This window comes from Protopterus annectens, chromosome 13.part0, assembly GCF_019279795.1.
Source record: "Protopterus annectens isolate FY-2018-M chromosome 13.part0, PAN1.0, whole genome shotgun sequence".
NCBI classification, from domain to species: domain Eukaryota; kingdom Metazoa; phylum Chordata; order Ceratodontiformes; family Protopteridae; genus Protopterus; species Protopterus annectens.
Genome location: NC_056747.1, coordinates 425,257,087 through 425,275,602, shown reverse-complemented (window position 1 = coordinate 425,275,602; position 18,516 = coordinate 425,257,087). Strand labels below are relative to the sequence as shown.

General features: G+C 40.1%; 1 protein-coding gene across 32 annotated transcripts in view; it reads left to right on the top strand.

The window, feature by feature from the left end:
• The window catches only part of LOC122787386 (receptor-type tyrosine-protein phosphatase S-like), a 3,272,784-nt gene that overhangs the window by 1,793,870 nt on the left and 1,460,398 nt on the right, over positions 1-18,516 (top strand). For all 32 annotated transcript variants that reach the window (XM_044054059.1, XM_044054057.1, XM_044054056.1 and 29 more), the window contains one exon: positions 15,897-16,038. In XM_044054059.1, the coding sequence (XP_043909994.1) occupies positions 15,897-16,038 (142 nt within the window). The remainder of the gene's footprint in view (positions 1-15,896; positions 16,039-18,516) is intronic.

The window sequence follows — 18,516 nt, the reverse complement described above, 5'->3', positions numbered from 1 at the left end:
TTCTTTGTTTGAAAGTGTGGATGGCAACTACTGTAATGTAGAAAAGAATTTTAATAAGTTTTTTTCCTGAAAATATTGGACTCAATACCACCATTATTAAAATAAAATTTAATGTCTAAATATTCACAGTTTTCATCATGTATTTTACTTGTAAAGGTCAAAAAAGTTGATGATGTACCCAGAAACTGGATAAATTCCCTTATTTCATCTTTATTACCCTTCCAAAAAATAAGGATATCATCCAGGTACCTAACATAAAGTGTTATTTTTGACCAGTACCTGGAAGTAAAAATATATTGGGTCTCCCATTGAGTTAGTACTAAATTTGCATAAATGGGTGCACACCTAGCTCCCATTGCTACCCCTGTACGCTGTCTGAAATATTCACCATCCATAAACATGTAGTTGTTAACTAGGACCATTTCCATTAGGTCGACCAGTAGTTTACTTTTAACTGTATGTGATTCACTAAATGTACATAAACTAGCCTCAAACATTTCAAGTCCCAAATTATGGGGTATGACAGAAAATAAATTTATAACATCGATGGTAACCATAATAATGTTATCAAGATTTTTCTCAATGTTGTGTTTTCTCACCACATCCAGACAATGCCAAGAGTCCTTGATAATATGGGGCAATTGATTGAGAACGTCCTTACAATTATGATCTATAAATCTCGCTACAGCTTCTAATTTAGAGCCTTTTGCCAAAACAATAGGCCTAAAGGGTGGATTATTGGTGTTTTTATGTATTTTGGGAATGCCAAAAATTGATGGAGTGACCGGATGTTCAACTATAAAATATTCGTAATCTTGTTTGTCAATCATACCCTCCATCAAAAAATCATATAATAACCAATCTATCTTGGTGTAGGCTCTTCCCATCTCATATTTAGATACTTTTTCATATGTTTCCCCATCACTTAACATATTGGTCATTTTGTTAGTATAATCTATTTTGTTCATAACCACAACACCACCACCCTTGTCTGGCTTCATTACTCTATATTTATCAATGGTAGTTAATTCTTTTAAACAAAATCTTTCAGTTGTAGTAAGATTATCTTCCTTTATTGTAGATTTTTTAACCACTCTATGTAGCTGTACTTCACATAACATCTCAAATAAATGAATCATTGAGTTCTGGGGTGGTATAAATGTGTTAGATCTTTTTAAACTCAAACTAATAGAATCTGGTTCAATTCTGTTGTTTTGGTTAGCAAAAAACATTTTTAAATTCAACAATCTTGTGTACAATTTCAAATTGATTAGAATTCTTCCTATGTCATACCTAAAATTAGGAACAAATGTAAAGCCTTTCTTAAAAAATGTAACATATTCAGAACCAAGACTTCTGCCAGTGTAGTTATACATGGTAAAACCACCATCAGCAGTGGTTGAACATAGTGTTGTTGTTTCCACTGGGGTAGAGTTACCTTCTGTGTCAAATATGCTGATTAATAGGTAGTAGTATCATTACTGTTAAAACGTTCGTGTTATCACATATGGCATCCATTACAGAAAATATAATGTTTCCTCTCACAATTAATTCTGTGATGAAATTAAAACTGAAACCAAAAGTGTGATTACTGGAGAAGCTGATGATTATCCTGGTTACATTCTGAACAGTATTTTAGCCAGTGTATGATCAGGTGTCCGCAGTGTTTGTTAAGATCAAACTGTAGTAATTTTGGCAATCTAACATGATTTTCCTGATAGGCAGTCACAGTCTTTGTGGAGTAACCCCTAGGCAGAGCATAAGAAGTCGAATTTTGGAGAAGAATAATAAACTGTCTGCATTTGAGAAGACTTTAATCCCTTTTGACTTGTATCTGGAATTATTTTTTTGCCCAAATTGCACATCCTTTGCCCCCTTGAAAAACGCTTCGTTTCCTGTTTGATTTATTTCAGTTTTCCAGTTCTTTGATGTGAGTTTTTGATGGAAAGTGCTTTGATGCAAGGTGTTTTCAATTTCTCAGTGAAAGTGAATAGAATCAAATTAAATATAACAAAACATAGCTATGTGTATATATATATATATATATATATATATATATATGTATATGTATATATATATATATATATATATATATATATATATATATTGTGTGTGTGTGTATATATATATATATATATATATATATATATATATTCTTTTTTTTTTTATTTTATTTTATTTTACATTTGTTGACCGGGCTAGTTTAACTGGATACATGTCCATTTTCAGTAGAGGCCCAGGGAGAAAAGCTCCAGGAAAACATACAAAATTAATAGAGGTTATGACAGAAACAATGTAAAAACAGCAATTGTTACATAAAAACATTATAAAAACAATTTTTTTTAAGATGAACATAATTATACTACTCAATGTAAATAATAACATGATCAAAAATCTGTAAAGGGTAATATACTAAAGGAGGTACAATATACATGTAAACTTAGATTTGTATGCAACACATAGTATATTGAAACATAGAGAGGGAGGATTGTAAAGGATGTAGGGTGAAAATTAGAGTAAAGTAAAAAAGTTAGGGTTGGTGCAGGAGCATAACCAGTGTTTATTGAGAAATAGTTTTAGATTCCTTTTAAAAAGTGAGAGAGAGGTCTGAGATGTGAGGTCAAACGGTAGTTGATTCCATAATTTTCCGACAGCGTTAGAGAACAAGGAGTCACCTGCTGAGTTTTTGATTTGGTAGTATTAATCAGCATTTTGTTTGAGGAGCGTAGAGTCTTGAGATTAATATAAGGTGTAATGAGGCTAGAGAGTATTAGAGTGTTGCTGGGTTGATACAGGGTCTTATGGGCTATTGTAAGTTGGTGGAATTGAAGCTGGTTAAGAATTTCTAGCCAGCCTAGTTGTTTTAGATTCAGACAGTGATGAGTTCAAATCTAGCAATATTGTTATAGGATGTAGCTAGTTTGTTGAGGTTATTTTTAGAGAGGTTGTTGTATATAGGAGAAGCATAGAGTAGGGTTGAGATTAAGTGAGTTCTGGCTATAGTGGTCCTTGTTACTGGTATAAGAAAGGGTTTGATTCTGTAGAGGGATCCTAGTTTTCTGTTAACTAATTTTATTGTGGTATTTATATGAGTATCAAAGTTGAGGTTGTTGCCAATTGTAATTCCTAAGAGTTTGGTGGTTGGGTCAGGAGAAATAAGAGTACCATTATTGGATGTGAGAGTGAAATGTAAAGGAGTGGACTTTTGGGTTGGTGTGAAGAGTAACAGTTTAGTTTTTTGGGGGGTTTAGGAGGAGGCAGTGGTTAGAGAACCATTGTTCTACAGTATTGAAAGCTTTTTGGGTAAGAGACTGAAGTTCAGGTTGGCAAGTGGCTGAACAGATTATAGTAGAGTCATCTGCATATTGAATGCAGGTGGAGAGTGGGATGGCTAAATGAAAGTCGTTGATATAAATGGAAAACAGGAGTGGACCTAATATGGAGCCCTGTGGAACACCTAGGGAGATAGGAAGGTGATTAGATAGCTTATTTTGCCAGAGTACAGCCTGCTGTCGGTTTTCAAGGTAAGATGTGAACCAATTCATAGAGGGTCGAGTGAAAGGAATTTCAGTATGTGTAGAAGGAGTTGGTGATTAACCTTGTCAAAAGCTTTAGATAAATCAACAAAGACTGCAGAGGAAAGAATATTTTTGTTGCGGTTTTTGTTGATACAGTTTGTGAAGGATAGCAGGGCAGTGGTGGTACTGTGGAAAGGTTTGAATCCATGTTGACAGTTGGCTATTAGGTTCTGATGGAGAATGTGGTTAAGAAGTTGTTTGTGAATTCACTTTTCCATTATTTTTACAAGTGGGGATAGTATAGCTATGGGACGAAAGTTAGAAAAGTCATTGGAGTTCCCACCTTTATGTAGTGGGATGATATGAGAAATTTTCCAGATAGATGGGATAGTGCCTTCATTTATGGTACTATTTATCAGAATGGAGATGGGATATGCAGTAGCTTTAGCTCCTTTTTGCAGGAATTCTGCTGGGAGTTTGTCAGCTGAAGGGGTGGTTGGTTTTAATTTTTGGAGAAGGGAGCAGATATAGGATGTGGACACTGGTTGTAAATGAAATAATGGGGGTGGGTTGGTAGTGGGAGTAGGCAGATTAGCGGTATCGGGAGATAGATGGCTAGCAAGAGTTTGTCAGTGAAGAAATAATTAAAGGCATTGGCTGTTTGTGTTAGATTCTCAGGGTTAGAGCCTAGTGGGTTGGGTGATATAGTTTGGCCTGGGTATAGAAGTTTGTTAACGCTAGTCCAAATTTTTTGTGGTTCCTTGAGGAAGGATTGTTGTAATTGGAGGTAATAGTTCTTTTTGTCTAGTAAGATGGCTTTTTTTGTATTATTTCTAAGTTGCCTAAAAGTTTGGTGATCTCAAGGATTCTTAGTAGTACGCCATTTTGCCCAGGATTTGTTTCTGCGAAGGATTAGTTACCTAGTATTATTGGAGAGCCAATGGGCTGGTTTAGCTTTATTTCTAGTAGAGCATGATGGTCCAGGATATTTAAGAATGTGGAATTAAAGTATTCAACTGCTTTATTTATATGGAGAGATTTTAATGGTGTCCATTTACATTGTTTAAGTTCTGTTTGGAACAGCTCGGGGTTAAAATGCTTTTTGGTGCATGCTGTTCTGAAAGTGTTAGGGAAAGTTAGGTTGGATTTATGTCTGATAATATATATTAGCGAGTGGTCACTTAGGTCGTCTGGAAGAGTTCTTGTTGTATAAGTTTGATGAGGACTATTAGTGAGTATCCAATCCAAGGTACTATCATTATTGTTAAGTCTATTAGTTCTGGTAGGGGAGTTTATAATTTGTGAAAAACCGTAAAGATTAATATGGGTGGTGGGGTTTGTACTGCTACATGAATTCCAATCTATATTAAAGTCCCCTAGGACTATGGTTTCTTGTGGGAGATTAGAAGAAAATCAGTTGAGGATATATTCAAGTAAGCTAATGTTATTTCCTGGGGGAAGATATGCGCAGATGATATTTATGGCTTTATGTGCTGGAATTTAGAGATAATTATTTCGGCATTATTATCTAAAGGTTGGTTACGATTTACAGTGCTAACTTGTAGTTCTGCTTTGTAGAGAATTGCTACCCCTCCACCTTATTTGGTTCTGCTGTCAAGTCGAATTATGTTGTAACCTGGAGGGGTGATTTCATTGTCTTTTATTGTAGGTTTTAGCCATGTTTCTGATAAACATAGGATGTCAGATAGGTGGACATCTAGGAGGGCATGAACTTGAGCGATTTTATTGTGAATAATGCGTATATTAAGATGTGCAATAGAGAGTGAATTGGGAGGTTTGGTAGGAGGTAGGGTACTAGTTTTGTATTGGTTACAGTTTGCAGTGGTAAGGGTAGAGTTTGGGCCAGGGTTAGGATGAATGTCCCCGTCTGTTAAGGAGTGGAGGAGTGTAAAGTGTTTAGGTTGGAGAGGCTTACAATAGTAGTCAAATTATTTTTTAGTTTTTAGGTTGCTATATTTAATGTGTACTAGTCTGTGATATTTAGCTAGTAGGTAGCTGGGTTTGCAAATGAAATTTAGAATGTATGGAGAGATGGCTAGTGTTGGTGTTGAAGTGTGTTTGGAAGGGTAGAGAAGGGTAGAGTAAAGAGGTTTTTCATAGAAGGTTAAGAGATAGGTAGTGGTTAGAGCAGGTAAGAGTGAGACCAATATTAATAGTTGTAATTGGTATGGCATGATTGATTTAGACAATATTGGTTAATGAGGTGGGAATTAAAGTTGAGGTAGGTTTTATAGGCAGGTTAGGAGGAGTTTCAGTAGGTGGTGTGTATTAACAAGGGGGGATGAATGAAAGGTAAGGTATCAGTGGGTGTGTTGTGAGAATTAGGTCTTGGTGTGGTAATGATGTAATTTGTGTGATTGGAGTTGGTGTAATGGGGATGTGTCTTTAGAGGAATAAATCTAGGACCACTGGGGGCGGGTGGGAATTGGGGGGCAGGATAGGTGAGCCCGAAGATGAACGGAGCGGGTAGTGACAAGAGAGTGGACTATCAAGGATGACAGTCTGTGAAGTGGGAAAATTCTGCAGGTAAGTCTGAAAGTGAGAGAATAGAAGTAAGTTGTGAGGCTAGTAAGAAGAAAGTTAGGATGTCAGAGGAGTAGAATGTGATTAAAGATACCGTAGGACAAGGATGAGAAGGTGAAAGAGTAAGTCAGTGAAAAGTAGAAGCTGAAAAACAGGGTTAGGGAGGTATGCCAAAGAATAGTTGTGGGAATAGATATACAGAAAGCTTATGGTAAGGCGCCACCTAGTGGCCAGTACTTTATTGCGGCAAATTGTTCGCCTACAGGGGGTAGCAGGCTATGGGAGAGGGGGAGATAGGCTAGTTATTAGAACAGTGTGAGCAAGCTGGATATAAGGGTTAGTTAAAAAGATAAATGCGGGGTTGTTGGCTGCTGGCTAACCTGAGTGGGAAGCTTGCCTAACCTAGGAGAGTTTTTAAACATTAATATTAGTACAATGTTCTAGTAGCTGTTTCAGCACATACTTTCACTGTCTTTTAACAAAGGATGGTCTCTCAGGGAGCTGGTAGGTAAATTCCTAGTTTGGGCTATTTTTCAGAGGTGTCCAGCAGGGTGAATTCTGGTGTTTTAGTACAGGGATGTACTGGATCACAGACTGGTAAATGTAGGAAGGGAGAAAAAGGTAGTGAGGCAGACAATACTAGAATTAGAGAGCAAGTAAAGAGTTATCACAGACACAGTTACATGTAATTACCTCAATAAAACATCAAAATACTCTATTTGTATATAAACGCCTAAGTTTACAATATAAATCAGGTACAACTATGACTCTAAAAACTCTACAAAACACAGACAGCTAGGAAAGAAAGAGCTGCATATGCTTTTTTCTTTAAAAATGAATACACTGACATTGGCTTTTAAATCAATAGTACATCAACAATAACTTTTCAGGATCAGGCCTCTGATCAACTCTGCCCCAATAAAAATGAATTAAATATTAGCAAAATTAACTCTGCCCAATAAGAATGAATTAACAGTACAAGGGAGTGGAGGTGCTTACAGCAGCCCCATGTGCACAACGCTTACTATGTTTAAGCAAGTATGGAACATTCAAGCTATATTAAATTGATTATTAGGATTCTGTACAAAAGTCCCTGTGTGTGTTTGTAGAGCATTATGTAAGCTGTGCCAACGTACCTTACAATGACTTTACAGGGAGAATTAGGGCTAAATAGTAGCAAAAGTAACTTCTGTGCCAAAATAATGAATTAACAGTACAAGGCAGTAGAGCCACTTACAGCAGCCCCCACGTACACAACGCTTACTATGTTTAAGCGGGAATGGGATATCCAAGCTATTTTAAAGTGCTTATTAGGAGTATACACAAAAATTCCCTGTGTGTATCTGTAGAACGTTAAGAAGGCTAATCCAGGCCGAGTAAAATTGACATTACAGGTAGAATTAGAGTAAAAATAAGTGGCAGAATAGACTTTGTATAAGAATTATGTATTAACAGTACAAGACAGTAGAGCCGCTTATAGCAGTTTCACGTGCACAACGCTAACTGTGTTTAAGCGAGCATGAATATCCAGGCTATATTTCATAGGTTAACAGAACGCTATTCAAATAAACACCCTGTTTGTGTTATTGTGCTAACTATGTCTAAGCGAGCATGAATATCAAGCTATGATGTCCTTCAAGGATGCATCTGCAGTCATAACATATGGGTTGTCCTGCCTCAGGCAGCCCTTCGGTCGGCCGGATTCCAAAGTCTGGGTCTGGCCTCGGCTGATGTCGCACTTTCCCCGACGTCAGAGCTTCTGGGGTATAAAGGCATCAGCCGACGCCATTTTCCTCAGTCTTTCTTGCCGCGCGGTGCCCAAAGCAGAAGCTGTTCGCAAGTGCCGGTCGGTCAGATCCAGAGATTTCAGCTACCGAAGACTTGAAAAAGCTGGTACCCGTTGGGGACTCTTTCTTGCCTCAGCCGATGTCAGACAAAGTAAATAATTGTTTAACTTGTGGGAAACAAATACCTCATAAGGATTTCCACTCTTACTGCCTTCCTTGCTTAGGCCCAGACCACGACGTATCAGCTTGTTTAGCCTGTGCCTCCTTCAACCGACGGACTCTTAGACGTCGGTCGGAGTTTGCAGAAGAGTTTTTCGATTCCGCTTTTGCATATAAAATGCCTTCAGAGACTCCGACTACGCATTTGGCCAAAAAACGCAGGGAAAAGGACCGACACTCGCGGCCCGTGGTTTCGGCTGAAACCACGGTTAGGCCTACCGCGAGTGTCTCGGTTTTGGCTGAAACAGAGTCCTCGGTTCTTACTTCTACCGAAATCATACCTCCGACAACCGAGGCCAGAGAGGCCCCGGCTGAGTCGGCTTCAGAAATCCCTACCGAAGCTAGCGCACAAGAATTGTCCGACACCATTCCATTGGACATTTCTACACCTGCACGTGGGGCAGCTAGGCCCCCTGCTTCTATGTCTATTAAGGCCTTCTCCAGGGCTAAAGCTGCCAAAATTTCAAAAGCTTTACCTGCCAAATCTACTTCTCAGAGGCCTTCCTCAAGTTCTCAGATTCTCAGTCTTGCTGAGGACCTTATATCCTTGATTAGGGGTTCCCAACCTCACCCAGACAGGGCCTCCCAACCTCCACCTGACAAAAGGCCTAGGACTGAACCCTCTGAACCTCTCTCCTCTGATTACTCCTCGGATGGATCTGATTTGTCAGACCATCAGGAAGGGGCCTTTTCGCCTTATGAGGATTCAGATGCAGAAGACTCTATTCCTTCGGCCTCCCCTCCTGAAGAATTTTCCTTTGGGGAGACTTTGCACTCAATGAGGGAACACTTTCAATGGCAGGGTCAGGATTTTTCTGATTCTAGAAAAAGATTAAGGACATTTTTACATTTGCCCCAGCATAGGCCCTTAGCCATACCACCTGTGCTAACTGTAATTGATGATGTGTATAATGATGTCAGTTCTGCCCCTGATTCTCTTCCTCCGGCCCCTGCCAAACCTGACAGATATTACAGGGTCCCGGATTCTCACTTCCACCTGTATAAAGCCCATGCTGCAGACCCAGATACTATTTTGCAGGGCCCAAAAGGTGTTGCAGCTGCCACTGCCAAAAACCCCCTACCCTCTGAAAGAGTCAAGAGCATTAGAGAGATGGGGTAAAAAGGTTTATACATCTGCTACTCTTTCTGCCAGGGCAGTAAACTGTCAATTCCATATGATACAGTACCAAGAATATTTGTTAGATCAGCTGAATAAAAAGCTTTCTTCTCCTGAACCTTTAGACCGTAAATCCCTTCAGGATTTGGTACACAACTCTCAGCAGGTCAGTAATCATTTCTTAAAATGTGGCTGTGATGCACTGGAGGCTTCATTTAGATCAGCTATGACTGGGGCAGTAATTCATAGGCATGTCTGGCTAAAAGAGCAATCCTTGCCAGACCATGTCAAGGCTAAACTCCTAGATGCTCCAATGGAGAAACAAAGTTTATTTGGCTCCCCTGCACAGGAGATTCTAAAGAAAGTGGAAGAAAAAGCAAAATCTGTGCAAACAGTAAAGGATTTTCTGCAGGTTCAACCTCCGAGGTTCAGCAGAAACTGGCCTTCAAAGAATTGGTCCTTTCCAGACACCTCCAGAGCACAGAGGGGCAGGAGTAGACGCCCAAGAGGCAGAGGTCAATCAAAGGGTGCCTACAGGGGTCGTCAGTGGCAGCCTGCCAACCAGAGGAGTAGTGCCACAGCTGCAACTACAACCACTTCCACAGGACAGACACAATGACTTGACTCTGATTCCGCCTACCAGGGAACAACTGGAAGCACCCTTGGGCAGAAAGCTGGCTTTATTCTCAAAAAACTGGCATTGCATTACAAAGGACACATGGACATTGCAAATAATAGACAAAGGATACAGGTTTCACTTCCACACTTTACCAAAAAGGAGCGGAATGCCAAACCTTCCACCAAACCAGAAGCCAGAGGCAATAGAAAGGGTACCATCTATGGAACAAGGCCAAGGATTTTACTCCAGACTATTCCTTGTACCAAGAAAAGAAAACCAATGGAGGCCTATTCTCGACTTGTCCGCACTGAACACATATCTCATTGTGCCAAAATTCAAAATGCTGACCCTACAGCAACTTCTTCCCATGTTGGGCAAGGAGTCTTGGCTGGTGACTCTAGATCTCAAGGAGGCATACCTGCACGTCCCTATCCGACCAGATTGCAGAAGACACCTCAGATTTCTTGCAGGATCAGAGCATTATCAATTCTCAGCATTGCCCTTTGGCTTATCTACTGCGCCCAGAGTATTCACGAAATGCCTGGCATCAGTAATTGCACATTGCAGGCTTCAGGGAATTCAAATCTACCCATACCTGGACGACTGCCTAATACAAGCGGACAACAAGACAAAATTGATAAAGGATTTGGCCTATGTCATACACCTGTTTCAGGCCTTGGGATACACAGTCAACATCCAAAAGTCAAGACTAGTGCCATCCCAAAGGATAACCTTTTTGGGTGCGGATCTGGACACAATAACTCAGATGGCTTTTCTCACAGAAGAAAAACAAAAGCAACTTCCAGATTACTTCATGACTTTGACAAGACAAGCTCAGCTTACTGCAAGGAAAGTCCTGCAGGCCCTGGGTTACATGGCATCCTGCATAATCTTGATCCCTCATGCCAGGCTGCATATGAGGAAATTACAATGGTACCTAAGGAATGTATGGTCTCAACACAGGCACAGTCTAGAAACCATGATACCAATCATTCCATGCCTTCAAAAAGAATTCCTATGGTGGGCTCAGGCCTGCCAGTCCAACAGAGGGTTGCCTTTCAACAAACCACAACCAAGGCAGACCATCACCACTGACGCCTCAGACCTAGGATGGGGAGCACACATGGAGGACAAATGTTTCCAAGGCCTATGGTCTCAAGACCAGCTAAACTTGCACATAAACCAGAAGGAGATGCTGGCAGTGAAGCATGCAATCGAGCCATTCAAATCATTCCTCCAGCAAGGACATCTGCTGATAAGGACAGACAACACCACGGTCATGTGGTACATAAACAAACAGGGAGGCACGCATTCCTACCCTGTATGCCAGATGGCAATGGATCTGTGGAACCTAGGCCTGAATCTCAATATCCAGCTGCAGGCCAAATTCGTACCAGGAAAAGAGAATTCACTAGCAGACAGCTTAAGCAGAACTACCACGGATGCTCACGAATGGATGCTGCATCCAGACATCTTCAAACTCATAACAAAGAAATGGGGAATGCCAGAGATAGACCTGTTCGCCTCCCCACTCAACCACCAACTGAAGAAATTCTGCTCAAGGACATACCACCCACAAGCCTGGAGGGTGGACTCTCTCTCCTTCAGCTGGAATGCCCTAACAGTGTATGCATTTCCACCTCTCCCATTGATGTACAAGGTTCTACTGAAGATCAGGGAGGAACAGCCAAAGGTGATACTAATAGCTCTGGACTGGCCAAGGCAGCACTGGTATCCGCTGCTGAGAAGCATGTCTCGGGCGAACTCATGGCCTCTACCCCTATGGCCTCTTCTTCTAACACAGAACAATTTCAAGACCCTGCATCCAAACTTGAAAACACTGCAGCTAACTGCCTGGAAAATTGCTTAAAACCAAACCAAAACTGTCTTATCTCAGAGGGTCAAGGACATTATCCTGGAGGCTCGCAGACCCTCCACAAGGAAGACATACTCAGCTAAGTGGAAGAGATTCCTCATTTGGAGCACATCAAAGGGTACAGATGTCACAGTGGCAAACCTAGCACACATCCTAGAATACTTAGCAGAATTTTTCCACAAAGGCCTGTCCTACACTTCCATTAAGATTCATGCTTCAGCAATTTCAGCAGAATACAATTTGGATCCTCCTATCTTCTCTCACCCTCTTCTCAGACAATTTTTAATAGGGATCAAAAATGTAAAACCTCCAAGGAGACCCCCTCTGCCTGCATGGGATCTCAATTTTGTGCTGGAAAAATTGACACTACCTCCTTTTGAACCAGCAGCATCAGCAGACTTACAGTTCTTATCCTGGAAAACTGCTTTCCTTCTGGCAATCACTTCAGCAAGAAGAGTATCCGAGTTACAGGCATTAATAGCAGTGCAGCCTTTCCTTATTTTTCACCAGGATAGAGTGTCTCTGAGACCCAATCCTACTTTCATGCCAAAGGTGGTATCCAGGGTATCCTTGAACCAAGCTATTCATTTGCCTACGTTCTTCCCTAACCCACAGAACAAGGGGGAAAAACTATTGCACACCTTGGATGTACACAGACAACTACGCTACTACCTGGACAGAACTAAAACCAGCAGAAAAACTGACCAACTTTTTGTAGCATATGCAACTGGGGTGCAAGGAAAAGCAATTTCCAAACAGACAATTTCAAAATGGATAGGAAACTGCATTCGCTTTTGCTACTCTTTTCATGGAAAGACAGCTCCTGAAAATATCAGGCCTCATTCCACAAGAGCCACAGCCACCACTACAGCTTTCCTACGAGGGGTGGCTACCAAGGACATTTTAGAAGCTGCTACTTGGAGCTCCGTGCATACATTTGCCAGGCATTACAATCTACCTTTATACTCCAGATCCCGAGCAGGCTTTGCAACTGCAGTTTTACAGGGGATCTTAACTACACCATCCTTATCTTAGTATCTCCTCCCCCAGTTTGGCTATGGTATTCTACCCATATGTTATGACTGCAGATGCATCCTTGAAGGACATAGTACAGTTTTGTACCTACCATAAATGTAGATGTCCGATAGGTATGCATCTGCAGTCAGGATTACCCACCCTCCTTCCCCTCTGTGCTATTCCTAGGGTGCTTACCCCTCTTTCAGCTAGCTGGGGGAATCTGTTATGGTGTATTTGTTTGTTTGTATATATGTATATATATATATTGTTTGCTACTGTTTGGAACTTTCAACATTTATCCAACTTTAGCCTTCCTAGAGGGCACCTGGCATCTGGGGCAAGAAACACTGAGGAAAATGGCGTCGGCTGATGCCTTTATACCCCAGAAGGTCTGACGTCGGGGAAAGTGTGACATCAGCCGAGGCCAGACCCAGACTTTGGAATCTGGCCGACCGAAGGGCTGCCTGAGGCAGGACAACCCATATGTTATGACTGCAGATGCATACCTATCGGACATCTACATTTATGGTAGGTACAAAACTGTACTTTTCATTGAATAACAGAACGCTATTGAACTAAACTCCCTATTGGTGTCTGAAGAGTGTTTAAAAAGTACCAGGGCAATAAACACAGTAACGATGCATCTGCAGCAGTAGAACCTCTAGTTACGTTCCCGCATGCACAACGCTATGTAGGTATAAGCGTTTGCAGCGAGAGCGTAGATCGTAATCAAATATTTAACACAGCAAACGGTTACAAAAGTATGAAAGTAGATAATCCTAACTAAATAAACATTCACAGAGCTTTCAGATATGGTCCCAAGAGTATAACACTTTATAGGTGTGAGCATTAGCAGCGATAGCGCTGGCCTCAGTAAGTCATTAACACAGCAATCAGTTAAAAGATAGAAAGCAGGTATTCTTTTTAAAGATAAGCAGACTTTCACATACCACTTAAAAAACAATTATCTCACTTACTGTAGGTCAAGTGCCCGAGCAGGGTGCACAGCAGCCAGGTGCAGGGCAGAAGAAGAAAGATGGCATCCCCTATTATGGGGTATATTTATAAGTTGAGAGAGGACGTTGGGGCAGAGGGGGAGGGGAGTAAACCATAAAAACGGGTGTGGGGCAGAAGCTGCGAGATAAGCAGCATAAGGTCTGATATCCGGTAGGAAGGATTAACTTAAATATATATATAATTATATTGCTATATATACATATATATATATATATATGTATATATATATATATATATATATATATATATATATATATATATATACATACACACACACACACACACACATACACATACACACACACACACACAAAACTATATATGGGTCCCCTTCAGATAGTAGAACTTTTAAAAGCTTGACTTTCATATGGCTGAGACCATATGATCGAGATTTTAAAAGCTCGACCGCTCTAAATGGAGATCTCCATACAGCGCAGAAAGGGAAGATTTCCCATTTCTGCAATGTAGTGCGATCTCGGAGTTGGTGTATTTAAGTAGTGGGGGGTGTGGGGTGCAGGGAGGCTTGTCCCCCTGCTAGATACATTTAGTTTTTTGTATTTTTTTTTTTTTTTTTTTTTTTACATGATCTATGTTTCAAATGTTCGATCATATGGTTTCTGCCTTATGAAAGTGGAACATATGAGATGTTGATCATGTAAAGTAGATATGTAGATATATATATATATATATATATATATATATATATATATGTGTGTGTGTGTGTGTATTTATACACACATACATATATGTATATAAAGGCATGCATATTTTGATGTCATTTGAATTATCTAAAATATTGCAAATTTTTGTTTGTGTCTTTCGGCTTTTCACGGTTAGGGGTCGCCACAGCGGGACTCCGGTCCACTAATGATTGTAGTTGATTTTTACGTGCCGAGTTACCAGCCCTGATGCACAACCTTCAACGAAGGTACGCCCATTCATGCATGTCTCCATGCAGAAGACACTCTAGCTGAGAATCGAACCGGACAGCATCTTACTGTGAGGCGACAACGCTACCGCAGCACCACCACCGCAATATTGCAAATTATGTTCTTTAGATTTCCTCATAGCCTTTTGCTAAATAAAATGTTAATATTTTGTTTTAACATTGCTTATTATTTTTGAAATACTGAAAGTGATAAATAGAATGTGAATATGATGTTTTACAATTGCCTGATGTTTATAAAATGCTAAAATAATCATTTTTATTAAGAGTATAATGCAGTTATATTAACATGAAGTGGCCAGAAGTTGGCAGAACACCAGTGGTTTTGAGTTATCTCCTGTACAGCTCTGCCAAAACAAGACCTTCATAGTTGATCTCAGGTTACCTTGCACCTTTTACAAAACAGTAAGTTAGTAAGCTTTACAGCCATACAGTATGACTGCACTGGGGTTCACATTGGAAAATATACTGCTTGTCTCTTAGCATCACAGTGTTAAAACACCACGAGACAATAATTTCAATTGGCTCAAAAATGCATCTTTACTGAATTAGTGCACATTATGACTCATTATAACAGCTCAAAAAAAAAAGCCAGCACTCCACATCGGTGATGCAGTTCTTCAATTAATTTTCCATAAAAGCATGTAAAAACGTGTACTGACCACAGAAGAAATGAAGTTAAATTGGTTTTGGCCAAAGGCCTTCTTCAGCGCCACAAAGAATATAAATAAAATAATACAAAGTTAATGACAAATATATATATTCTACTCCCCACCCCGAAATTGAAAGAACCAATCATAATGAATCATTTAATCCAGGAGAAGACAAACCTCCTAGTTTAATAATTCATGTACACCATTTTTTTAAATTTTGCACCCTTGCAGTACTTGCAGAGCATTTTTGAGGTATATCTTTTTTCTTAGCCACCTGCAGCAAAAATGTAGTGGACTAATCTTCTGTCTTATTCTAGTGTCCAGCATTGTTTTAAACACCTCCCCATTCATCAGTATCGTAAGGAATCACTGCATATTGTTTATCAGCAATCACCTCTGTCTCTGTACAGAAGACTGACATGATGACTATTGCAGCTTTCATCATAAACTACTTAAAAAAAAAAAAACAGAGTGTGCAAAAATCATCATATGTTAAATCTGAGTATGCATTGTGATTTGTGAGTTAACTGACTGGTTGAAGGAAATTTTATTTTTGAACAATAGATTTTTTTCTTTGTTTCAGACAATCGAGTTTGATGAAGGCGCTGGTGCTGTCTTGAGAATTCAGCCCTTGCGGACTCCTCGGGATGAGAATCTTTATGAGTGCCTTGCAGAAAATACTCACGGAGAGGAAACTGTCACAGCCAAACTTGTAGTCCTGCGAGGTATGTAAATTACTTTTCATAACATTGACCTGTATGCACTTATGACTTTATTCATTGATTTGTTTGTTGGCTGTCAGGGTGAGTGAGTTGACTCAAAATTGTCTTCCTTTTCAGCTGTGATCTTGGCTAAAGGCAGTACAGAAGTAGATAAATGGGTTAGAAAGTTATTTAAAAAATAAACATGCAGGTCATATTTTGCAACAAATTTTGCACACCCCAACAGATAAGGCAGTTTACAGAGAGATGTGAAAATTGCTTTGGTATATCTACAGAACTAGGTAAGTTAATATGATCATTTGATTTATTTTATATTTGCATAAATAACCTCTTATACAGTTGAAGTAACATCTTAATCCTCTAGGTAAGGAAATCCATAGAGTATCGGTCATTTGGTCTTTTGTTCAAGCTATTTTCTGGGCGTTTATTTGTTTTAAGAAATAATATTTTAATAACTGTAAGACATTGTTCTGTTATTTAAAGCAGTAAAACTAGATCATAAACAGCTTGTCTAATGGAGCAAAGGTTTGACTGTCTGCATGCTAGGGGTTTTCAAGTTGACACTAGGTTAAGAGAATGGAAATGGATCACTGAGTTGTACACATATGGGAACAAGGACTTCTGATTAGTTGTCATAACAGAAATGACTGTGCTGCCACTTGAATGTCACTAAGACGAGGCTGCATGATGCTAGGGTGACCATCTTTGTAAGGTTTAGTTACAGGCATTTGTGTGTGTAACGTGTCATTATGATAACCATCTGTGCCTTTCTACAAGTATACACTTTGAAGATTAAGAACAGAAAGCATTGTCTGATATATTTTCTCTTCTTTCTGCTTGCTGACCATCATCAAGCTGCCTCTGCAGCCACTGTAAGCCCACTAATTTATCAGGTGAGATCACAACCATTTTATGGATGTCAGCCAGGCAGCCATCAGGGTGGTTTAAACTTAAGACCTAAAATTTCTTTTCATTTTTTCCCTGTTTGGTACCTTTTTTGACCATCTAGCATCCCTCACAGCATACTGATTTATTTCCCCAGGGCAAGGACTTTCCTCCTTACTTATTTAATGCACTCCTCCTTGAGTGCAAAGGAGTGAGCTACTAGGCATAGCTCTGTCATCCTGAAGGGGACTAGGATTTCTCCTTGCCCTTACAACTTCCCCCCGCATGTTGATAAATAAAAGCTTTGAGCATGTGCACCTTTCTGGACCCAGAGAACAGGTAGGCATACTTACTGAGCTCCCACCGTTCCCCCACCCCCACCGACCAGAGCCCTGTTTTTCCTTTCTGAATGTTGGCCATTGCCAGAGCTCAAAAGACTGCCAGACACACTCCCTCCCCTCCAGGACAGGCATGCCCATCTTCCTTGCTTGTGCTGTCAAGCATCCAAGCTGTTAATTGAATTCTGGTCACGTGGGCCATAGTTGGGATATCTTCCCTCTATGCCCCACACAAGGGAAGCCCTACCATTCTTTGTGTATACCCAGCAGATCCTAAAGGGTGAACATGCACTACAGTAGTGTGAGAACTTTTCTGGCCACATCAGCTAGTGTTGTTACACCCAGTGACAACCTCAACCACCCCCCACCCCCATAGGCCAGATGCTGTTGTCACATTTCCAGTCTTCACTAGGGAGTGGAGTATGCATGTAGGATACAGGCCTCCAACTCCTTCTCCTACCCAGGAAAGGCAAGTAGGCACTACCTAATCACTTCCATTCCCAAACCAGCTCCTTATACAGTCAGACCACTAATAGAACCATGGATTATCTGGGTCATAATTAGGACTTTGTGTCACTGAACCATCTAGAAACAGAAAACAGTTGTAGGAGCTGTCAACTATGGAAGCTAAACTTGACTTCCCTCGATATGATCATTACTACATGACTTGTTATACTTGTCTCTAGACTCTTAGTAATGTGGCCTTCCTTCCATAATGCAAGTGAATTGAGCAATATGTGAGTGACAGTGGTTGTAAGAGGGTGCTGATGAATTCTGTATGGCCCTACTAAGAAATGTACTACTGTCTACAGCTGGCTTTTTATATTTATTTAAAATGCTATCAAAAAAAGACCGACACCCCCCCCCCAGACAAAAATAAAAATGGACACTCAAATGAAAAAAGAACAATATATCCAAAAAAAAAAAAAAAAACTTTTCACATGGCAGCAAGCCCCCCTGCAACTCCTACACTTCCAGACTTATATACACCAACTCCATGATTGCACCACCTCAGAGAAAGGATAAATCTCCCTATTTAAGAAAATAATATCTGCAGCACATTAAAACCTACACCAACAACAAAATCACCACAATAAATATTTTGAAACCTACCCAAAAAGCATACATAACCCACTCACAACCACCAAAAGATATAGCCCTTAGAAACAGCTCTGTACACAGACAAAAATTCACTTTGGCATTATTGCCACTTGCACACACAACGTCATTTCCTGCTAATGTAGACATACTACTGTAA